The sequence below is a fragment of the Oncorhynchus masou genome, chromosome 10, assembly GCF_036934945.1.
Source record: "Oncorhynchus masou masou isolate Uvic2021 chromosome 10, UVic_Omas_1.1, whole genome shotgun sequence".
Classification (NCBI taxonomy): domain Eukaryota; kingdom Metazoa; phylum Chordata; class Actinopteri; order Salmoniformes; family Salmonidae; genus Oncorhynchus; species Oncorhynchus masou.
Window position 1 is genome coordinate 47296730 of NC_088221.1, and position 10972 is coordinate 47307701.

Consider the following 10972-nt stretch of genomic DNA (forward strand, 5'->3'; position numbering starts at 1 on the left):
ATATGATTTATGTTTTCTGTGCCTACAAACATAAGTCACTTTTTAATTTAAATGTCACCTTTATTTAACCAGGTAGGCTAGTTGTGAACGAGTTCTCGTTTACAACTGCTACCTGGCCAAGGTAAAGCAAAGCAGTTCGACACACAACAACAGAGACACATGGAATAAACAACCATACAGTCAATAATACAGTAGAAAATGTCTATATACAGTGTATCGGGATTGCAGCCATAACAGATTAACAGGGGGGTCAGATCCTCATAGTGTTACGACAGATGGCAAAACATTCCTCCTTCCTTCAACTGCCCTTGGTGCTCCATGGGGCAGCAGTACCACTCCCCTTTCATCATCATCCTGCCTGACCAGACTCAGTCACTCCCAACTTGCTCCTCATGGGGATAAGCGACAGCTCTCTGCCCCAAACTATCTATGCAGACAGTGATGTCAGTGGTCGACGGTGCTGGTGCCATAGCCAAATCCTGGCTGATCACTTCTGGGCCAACATCAAACCCTACCTCAGATTGGTGGCCAATCTGATTCCCATGTCTGATGTCAAGGATGACCCAGATTAAACCAGTCAAGAGCATTTGTGGAGCAAGAGCATAGTCTTTTTATTTGTCATGATTTTCATCCTCTCCTTGAAGTTCTTGATGATCTGATAAATGGTTGATTTAGATGCAATCTTACTGGCAGTAACATCCATGCCTGTGAAGCCCTGTGAAGCCCTACAGAACGGCATAGGCAAGATGCAATAGATGGTATTGAATACAGTATATACATATGAGATGAGTAATGTAGGGTATGTAAACATATAAAAGTGCCATTGTTTAACTTCTTGCGTCGAGCAATCCCGGATCCGGGATTCTATTTATAGCCTCAAGTTCATTAGCATAATGCAACGTTAACTATTCATGAAAATCGCAAATGAAATGAAATAAATATATTTGCTCTCAAGCTTAGACTTTTGTTAACAACACTGTCATCTCAGATTTTCAAAATATGCTTTTCAACCATAGCTAAACAAGCATTTGTGTAAGAGTATTGATAGCTAGCATAGCTATAAGCCTAGATTTCAGCCAGCAACATTTTCACAAAAACACGAAAATCATTCAAATAAAATAATTTACCTTTGAAGAACTTCAGATGTTTTCAATGAGGAGACTCTCAGTTAGATAGCAAATGTTCAGTTTTTCAAAAAAAATATTATTTGTGTAGGACAAATCGCTCCGTTTTGTTCACGTTCGGCTATGAAAAAAACCTGCCCCAGGACTACCTGACATGATGACTCCTTGCTGTCCCCAGTCCACCTGGCCGTGCTGCTGCTCCAGTTTCAACTGTTCTGCCTTATTATTATTCGACCATGCTGGTCATTTATGAACATTTGAACATCTTGGCCATGTTCTGTTATAATCTCTACCCGGCACAGCCAGAAGAGGACTGGCCACCCCACATAGCCTGGTTCCTCTCTAGATTTCTTCCTAGGTTTTGGCCTTTCTAGGGAGTTTTTCATAACCACCGTGCTTCTACACCTGCATTGCTTGCTGTTTGGGGTTTTAGGCTGGGTTTCTGTACAGCACTTTGAGATATCAGCTGATGTACGAAGGGCTAAATAAATAAATTTGATTTGATTAGTCTCCTTTCTCCGGTGAATCGCTTGGAAAAAGACGTGCAGTTGAAGATGACGCACCAATTTCGACGGAGGACACCAGGCGGACACCTGGCAAATGTAGTCTCTTATTGTCAACCTTCCAATGATATGCCTACAAATACGTCACAATGCTGCAGACACCTTGGGGAAATGATAGATCGGGCAGGCTCATTCCTTGCGCATTCATAGCCATATAAGGAGACAATGAAAAACAGAGCCTCAAAAATCCTGCTCATTTCCTGGTTGAAGTTTCATCTTGGTTTTGCCTGTAGCATCTGTTCTGGGGCACTCACAGACAATATCTTTGCAGTTCTGGAAACGTCAGAGTGTTTTCTTTCCAAAGCTATCAATTATATGCATAGTCAAGCATCTTTTTGTGACAGAATATTGCACTTAAAACGGGCACGTCTTTTATTCCAAAAATGAAATAGCGCCCCCATAGATGTAACAGGTTAAATTGGCTAGTGATACATGTATTACATAAAGATGGCAAGATGCAGTAGATGGTATAGAGTACAGTATATAGAGTACATATGAGATGAGTCTTGTAGCGTATGTAAACATTATAATAAGTGGTATTGTTTAAAGTGGCTAGTGATACATTTTTAACATACATTTTTCCATTATTAAAGTGGCTGGAGTTGAGTCAGTATGTTTGCAGTGGCCACTCAATGTTAGTGGTGGCTGTTTAACATTCTGATGGCCTTGAGATAGAAGCTGTTTTTCAGTCTCTCGGTCCCTGCTTTGAAGCACCTGTACTGACCTCGCCTTCTGGATGATAGCGAGGTGAACAGGCAGTGGCTCGGGTGGTTGTTGTCCTTGATGATCTTTATGTCCTTCCTGTAACATCGGGTGGTGTAGGTGTCCTGAAGGGCAGGTATTTTGCCCCCGGTGATGCGTTGTGCAGGTCACTACCCTCTGGAGAGCCTTACGGTTGAGGGCGGAGCAGTTGCCGTACCAGGCGGTGATACAGTCCGACAGGATGCTCTCGATTGTGCATCTGTAGAAGTTTGTGAGTGCTTTTTGTGACAAGCTGAATTTCTTCAGCCTCCTGAAGTAAAAAAGGCGCTGCTGCGTCTTCTTCTCCACGCTGTCTGTGTGGGTGGACCAATTCAGTTTGTCTGTGATGTGTACGCCGAGGAACTTAAAACTTACTACCCTCTCCACTACTGTCCCGACGATGTGGATAGGGGCTGATCCCTCTGCTGTTTCCTGAAGTCCATCATCTCCTTTGTTTTGTTGACGTTGAGTGTGAGGTCATTTTCCTGACACCACACTCCGAGGGCCCTCACCTCCTCCCTGTAGGCCATCTCGTCATTGTTGGTAATCAAGCCTACCAATGTAGTGTTGTCTGCAGACTTGGTGATTGAGTTGGAAGCGTGCATTGCTACGCAGTCGTGGGTGAACAGGGAGTACAGGACAGGGATCAAAACACTCCCGAGTGTTGACAATCAGCGGGATGGAGATGTTGTTACCTACCCTCACCACCTGGGGGCAGCCCGTCAGGAGCCTCAGGACCCAGTTGCACCGGGCGGGGTTGAGACCAAGGGTCTCGAGTTTGGAGGGTGCTATGTTGTTAAATGCCGAGCTATAGTCGATGAACAACATTCTTACATAGGTATTCCTCTTGTCAAGATGGTTTAGGGCAGTGTGCAGTGTGGTAGGCAGGGTGTAAGGTAGGGTGGAGGTGATATGGTCCTTGACTAGTCTCTCAAAGCACTTCATGATGACGGAAGTGAGTGCTACGGGCGGTAGTCGTTTAGCTCAGTTACCTTAGCTTTCTTGGGAACAGGAACAATGGTGGCCCTCTTGAAGCATGTGGGAACAGCAGACTGGGATAAGGATTGATTGAATATGTCCGTAAACACACCAGCCAGCTGGTCTGCACATGCTCTGAGGATGCGGCTGGGGATGCCGTCTGGGCCTGCAGCCTTACGAGAGTTAACACGTTTAAAAGTTTTACTCACGTCGGATGCAGTGAAGGAGAGACCGCAGGTTTTGGTAGCGGGCCGTGTCAGTGGACCTGTATTGTCCTCAACGCAAGCAATGAAGTTGTTTAGTCTGTCTGAGAGCAAGACATCCTGGTCCGCGACTGGGCTTGTTTTCTTTTTGACTGTAGACCCTGCCACATACCTCTTGTGTCTGAGCCGTTAAATTGCAACTCTACTTTGTCTCTATACTGATGCTTAGCTTGTTTGATTGCCTAGCTACACTGTTTGTATTCGGTCATGTTTCAAGTCACCTTGCCCTGGTTAAAAGCAGTGGTTTTCACTTTCAGTTTTGCGCGAATGCTGCCATCAATCCACGGTTTCTGGTTTGGGAATGTTTTAATAGTTCCTGTGTGTACGACATCGCCGATGCACTTGCTAATAAACTCGCTCACCGAATCAGCGTATTCGTCAATGTTTTTGTTTGACGCAATGCTGAATATATCCCAATCCACGTGATCAAAGCAATCTTGAAGCATGGAATCAGATTGGTCGGACCAGCGTTGAACAGACCGGAGCTTCCTATTTTAGTCTCTATCCATAGGCAGACAGCAACAAAATGGAGTCGTGGTCAGCTTTTCCGAAAGGAGGGCGGGGGAGGGCCTTATAATTGTCGTGGAAGTTTGCATAACAAAGATCCAGGGTTTTACCAGCCCTGGTTGCACAATCGACATGCTGATAGAATTTAGGGAGTCTTGTTTTCAGATTAGTCTTGTTAAAAATCCCAAGCTACAATGAATGCAACCTCAGGATATGTGGTTTCCAGTTTACATTGAGTCAAATAAACTTCGTCCAGGGCCATCGATGTGTCTGCTTGGGGGGGAATATATGAGGCTGTGATTATAATCAAAGAGATGCGATAATGATTGATAAAGCGGGCGACATTTGATTGTGAGGTATTCTAAGTCAGGTGAACAGAAGGACTTGAGTTCCTTTATGTTGTTATGATAACACCACGTCTCGTTAATCATAAGGCATACCCCCCCGCCCCTCCTCTTACCAGAAAGATGCTTGTTTCTGTCGGCGCGATGTGTGAAGAAACCAGCTGGCTGTAGCGACTCTGACAGCGTGTCTCGAGTGAGCCACCCTCCTTTTGAAGCTTCCAGTCTGTTATTCGAACTCAATCAGCATGACAGAGTGATCTCCAGCCGTGTCCTCATCAACACTCACACCTGTGTTAACGAGAGAATCACTGACATGATGTCAGCTGGTCCTTTTGTGGCAGGGCTGAAATGCAGTGGGAATGTTTTTTGGGGGGATTCAGTTCATTTGCAAGGAAAAGAGAGACTTTGCAATTAATTGCAATTCATGTGATCACTCTTCATAACATTCTAGAGTATTTGCACATTGCCATCATACAAACTGAGGCAGCAGACTTTGTGAAAATTTGTATTTGTGTCATTCTCAAAACTTTTGGCCATGACTGTACACTTGATGAAGACGTTGTGTCACAATTGAGCCACGAGAGGGAGATGTTAAACAACATATAGTACGACTCATGATGTCATCGGAATGTACTTTTAGAATTCTTACATACTATTTATCATTGAATAACATGGAACAACCACAAACTTATGCCTTCTTATGCCTTCTCAAAGTCATTCAAATCCAATCCATCCAAATCATTCTGTATCAACACAACATGTGGTTAGGAGACAGAACGCATCTCCTTCCTGAGCGGTATGATGGCTGCGTGGTCCCATGGTGTTTATACTTGCATACTATTGTTTGTACAGATGAACGTGGTACCTTCAGGCGTTTGGAAATTTCTCCAAGTCTGGATGAACCAGACTTGTGGAGGTCCCCAAAAAAATTCTGAGGTATTGGCTGATTACTTTAGATTTTCCCATGATGTCAAGCAAAGAGGCACTGAGTTTGAAGGTAGGCCTTGAAATACATCCACAGGTACACCACCAATTGCTTCAGGCTAATTGACATCATTTGAAGCTTCTAAAGCCATGACATCATTTTCTGGAATTTTCCAAGCTGTTTAAAGGCACAGTCAACTTAGTGTATGTACACTTCTGACCCACTGGAATTGTGATACAGTGAATTATAAGTTAAATAAACTGTCTTTAAACAATTGTTGAAATAACTTCTTGTATCATGCAAAAAGTAGATGTCCAAACCAACTTGCCAAAACTATAGTTTGTTAAGAAGACATTTGTGGAGTGGTTGAAAACCGAGTTTTAATGACTCCAACCTATGAGTATGTTAACTTCTGACTTCAACTGTATATAAAACACAGTGTTGTAACCCAAACAAAGAGTGAGGTGTAAATCTCTAATAAATACACGGGACAAGACCAGTAATAGCAATACACAAGACTAGACCCGTAATAACAAGTGCACACTGACACGGTATCATTCAAGCAGATACAACAGAGCAACAGAAATTGAATAATAATTGACAAGGACAATGTGGAACACCTACTTATCAAGGGGAATGGGAACCGGGTGTGTGTAATGAGACAAGACAGTCCTGGGTTGGTGGTAATGATCCATTTCAGTGAAGCCTAGAAAGCTGGTGATGTAGACCTCCAGAGCTGGTAAACGGAATGAGCAGCAGTACCGGTGGAGAGCCAGAACAGGTCGCCAGGCGAGAAAACAGGCGCCTCACTGCGGTGGCGGTCGGTCTGTTCCTTGTGCCGACATACGGCCCGCTGGAGATGAGTGTGTGCAGCGTTCCAGATCTCCTCAGCATGTCAAAACCACTCGTCCACTGCAGGGGCCTCGGTCTGCCTCGGATACCAAGGTGCCAGGGCCGGCTGATACCCCAACGTACTCAGCTCAAGGTAGAAAATCTGCCCACTCCCCCAGCCAGTCCTGACAGTAAGATCTCAGCAACATGCCCACTTCCTGACCCTCTCCACCTGCCCATTTGCTTGAGGACGGTACCCGGAGGTGAGACTGACCGTGACCCCCAGGTGTTCCATGAACGCCTTCCATACGTGTGAGGTGAACTGAGGGCCATGGTCTGACACAATGCCCTCCGGGATCCAGTAGTGCAAGAAGATCTTGAGTAAAAAGAGCCTCCGCGGTTTGCATGGCCGACGGGAACCAAGGCAGTGGAAGGAGGCGACAAGCTTTGGAAAGCCGGTCCATAATGATGAGAACGGTGGTGTTCCCCTGGGAGGGGGAAGGTCAGTGACAAAGTCCACCAAGCGGTGAGACCAGTTTCATTGTGGAACCAGCAAGGGAAGGCACTTTCCATAAGGGAGGTTTCTGGGCGTCTTACACTGGGGACAGATGGAGCAGGAAGAGACGTCTCTAGCCAAGGTGGGCCACCACTACTTCTCAGTTACGCAGGCGATGGTATGGCCTATCCCAGGATGACACAACAACACAGGCACTGTGTGCGCCCAGGTAAGGAGCCGGTCCCGCACACCAGTGGACATGTTGTCGCAGTCCTCCGGGCAATGTGCAGGTGCTGTTTCCATACGCAGGACCTGCCATATGTCGGCGTCCATGTCCCACACATTTTATTTGATTTCTACTGAGTGACTGAAACAAGGATGCTATCATTTTCAGACAAACAGGTTACTTCCTTCAGCACACTATTACTAATAATATGTTCAATATATTTCCCTTAACATCCTCTGTGTTGTGTTCTTATTGTTTAAGCATTGATATGTTCCAGGTCATTTTGAGAACTTAAGGAGCATCAGGTACTGCTGGAATATCTACCAATAGCAGGTCCGTCTTTTTGTTATAAATAACACTGGTCACTGTTCAAAACATTCATAAAGAATAGTCTTCACTTTAGGTTAGGGGAAAAACAACTTTACTAATGAGTATTAAATGGTAAAAATACATCTTTGGAATGATCTTATGAATCATATACTATAAAAGTTGTTTATAATTATCTGAATTACCAGTTAACTAAAATAAATATTGGATTAATGACAAATGAATAAACAATTTACTAATCAAATATAAATGATTTAGTGTGATACCCACTCTCTATATTCCTTCAGAGTAAACAGCATCTGAGAGAGCTGCTCTGGTGTGACCCTTGACCTGGCAGCAGTGATGTAGTGAGAGTAGTGGTACTTTTCATACACCAGTATGTTGACATTGAAGTGTCTGCTGTGGTCTCCTGCACTATTGTGCTGAATAATTCATGTGTAACTGTAATAGTTATTTATAAATGTGAGAATACCTAGATGAATAACATTACATAAAATGGGGCGTAATATTAAAAAGTGAGCAGAATGTAAATTCCTTACAATGTGTGCCCAATGGGTGTAAATCTCTGGAGTAAAACGTTTTTTTAAACTTTGCTCTTCAGTCCATCATTTTGGATTTGAGATCAAATGTTTCAATTGATGCGACATAATACAATGTCACTTTTTATTAGGGTATTTTCATAAGTATATATATATATATTTATATATATAAAAAAAAAAATATATATATATATATATGTTTTCCCATTTAGAAATGAAAACATCTTCTGTATCTAATCCCCCCAATTGAAGAAGTCATAAGTATTTGGACACCTTCACTTGTAGTGTATTAAAGGTAGAAACCTTTTAAATATAATGTTCAGTTAAATTATGTATGTAGATTTTGGTTCTATTACCCTGTAAGCAGTCTATGAACTGCTCTAATGAGTGACTGCAACCCACACTTTGGTTTTGGTGGTCACTGCCAACAAACAAGAATGTTACCATCCTTCAGCACACTACTACAACAGTGTGACTGTTTTGGAATAAAATGTTCAATACATTTCCTTTAACATCCTTTGTGTTGTGTGCTTATTGTTTAACCATTGATATGTTCTAGGTAATTTTGAGAACTTAAGGAGCATCAGGTACTGCTGGAATATCTACCAATAGCATGTCCATCCTTTTGTGATAAATTACACTGGTCCCTGTTCAAAACATTTATAAATTATTAGGAAGTACGAATAGTCCTCACTTTAGATTAGGGACTGCAACACGACTTGCAGAGAGTCCAAAACTCTCACGACTTACTAATGACTACTAAATGGTTCATAAAGACATTTATTAAACATCTTATGAATATACATTACTATACATTAGGAATTATTTAGTGTGTTACCCAATCTCCATTGTCATTCACACTCAACAGCTTCTGAGAGAGCTGCTCTGGTGACCCCTGACCTTTCAGCAGTGAAGTAGTGAGAGTTTTGGAAGTGTTAATACCCAGTATGTTGAGGTTGAAGTGTCTGCTACAGTCTCCTGGGCTGTTGTGTTGAATAATTAATATATATAATGTAGAAGGTATTTATAAATGTGAGAATACAGAGCTAAGTAACATTTCAGAAATGTTGCCTTAATATCAAATGGTGAGTAAACTGAAAATGCCTTACAGATGGTTTATTACTGAATGTTATTATAAAGTGTTACACATAGTTGCATATTCTTACATTTTACCATCAACTACTTCCACAATACACCACTGAGATAGACTTGGACGTTATCTGATAAGCAGTATAGTACATTTCAATTTAACAACACTGGATGAAGACGTTGTGTCACAATTGAGCCACTAGAGGGAGATGTTAAACAACATATAGAAAGACACATGACGTCCTCGGAATGTACTTTTAGAATACTTGCATACTATCATTAAGTAACACGGAACAACCACAGCCTTAGGTATTTGGAGTACACAATCCACATTGACTACAATGTATTTTATAAAACAACCTTACGCCTTCTCATGCCTCCTCCAAGTCATTCCATTCCAATTCAGACAAATCATTCTGTATCTACACCACATGTATCTATGATGACAACACTGAGATAAGTAATGTCAGTGTATTGTTTCATGAAATAAATAATTACAACAATTGTATTACAAAACTATATCAAACCTAAGTTGGCCGACCGAGGAAATACAATTATAGGAACTATGAACACCTTCATTTCAGATGTAAAATACGTTTAGCTGTCACTTTGAACCATGGATAAAAGAAAGCATAAACTATTGGATTAATTAAGGAATTAACAAGTGGCAGAAAACTGATGAAATATGATAATAAATTGTCAAATAAAATAGAAAAAAAATTGAAAATAAATAGAGATGGAATCCAACAAATGAAATAGTTGACAACAACAATAGCTAGAGTTTTTGCTGCTTTTCTCTCAGACTTACTTGCCTGTACAGTTTTAACACCAGACTCACTGGCAGCCTCTTTTGAAAATACCTTTCTGGCCTGTGATCTGGCCACCACAAAGATTTTCATATAAAGTGTTATAATAATAGAACACGGGACAAACATTGTAATTACAATGTCAATGATATTAACCCAGGTTATTCCTTCAACAATAACACATTCTGTCAAACACATACGCAGTACCTGCACATTTACAACTTTTTTTATAATAACAGCAACGTATATGATACAACAACACCAGGTGATGGATATACAACAGATAGTTCTTGTTGTTGTTGTTTTAGAGTGGTACAATAAGGGATCACACACAGCAACATAGCGGTCAATAGATATCAAGACCAAATTGCCCAGAGATAAAGAAGTACATAAAAAAGTAATGTAGAATTGAAACACACAGAAATATTCCCCAAAACCCCAGCATGATTCCAGTAATGCTAGAGTCGTTACTGGTATCACAATCAGTCCCACCAGGAGATCTGACACAGCCAGAGAGAGGAGGAGCAGGTTGGTTGGAGTGTGGAGCTGCTTGAAGTGAGAGATGGAGATGATCACCAGTAGGTTCAAAAATACTGTAACTGCTGAAATCAATGAGAAGAAGATGTACAGTGTTATGTAGATAGATGTCGATAGCAAAGCCTTTCTGCAAGAAGAGTTTCCATCTTGAAAACAGTATTGAACATCTTCATGTTTCTCCATTTGTAATAAAAGGTACAAATGCTGAGGTCCTGCTCCTGCTTGGTCCTGTGTGTGACCCTGTCAGGTCCACCTTCTGACAAACTCTGAGCTCTGCCTCTCTATTTATCCCTGAGTTACTGACAGAAACTCCCCTCCTCCGGAGTCTCTTTGCACACACACACACACACACACACACACACACACACACACACACACACACACACACACACACACACACACACACACACACACACACACACACACACACACGAACAAACGGTTTGATTAACATATCATGCATGAAAACATGATGTAATGTGTGACAGGATTGGATGTTGTTGTGCCCACCAAGCCTGTCCTTCAGTCTTACTTATAGTCAGAGATTATAGAAAAGGTACATTTCCTCAACTGAGCATTTTAATATGGAAAATATAGTATTGTTGAGGTCACTCAAAGGCTATTTTACATGGGAAATAGGATAACTATTTGAAGTTAACTTAACACGCAGTCAGCT

At 41.8% G+C, this 10972-nt stretch overlaps 1 protein-coding gene across 1 annotated transcript in view; it reads right to left on the reverse strand.

Moving 5' to 3' along the window:
- LOC135546888 (trace amine-associated receptor 13c-like) overlaps positions 1 to 10523 on the reverse strand; it is a 31915-nt gene extending 21392 nt beyond the window's left edge. The window contains exons 1-4 of the mRNA XM_064975449.1: positions 9788 to 10523; positions 9562 to 9628; positions 6114 to 6151; positions 3128 to 3236 (exon numbers count right to left, since the gene is read on the reverse strand). Of these exons, the coding sequence (XP_064831521.1) occupies positions 3128 to 3236; positions 6114 to 6151; positions 9562 to 9628; positions 9788 to 10479 (906 nt within the window). The 5' untranslated portion in view covers positions 10480 to 10523. The remainder of the gene's footprint in view (positions 1 to 3127; positions 3237 to 6113; positions 6152 to 9561; positions 9629 to 9787) is intronic.
- Between the last annotated feature and the right edge of the window lie 449 nt (positions 10524 to 10972).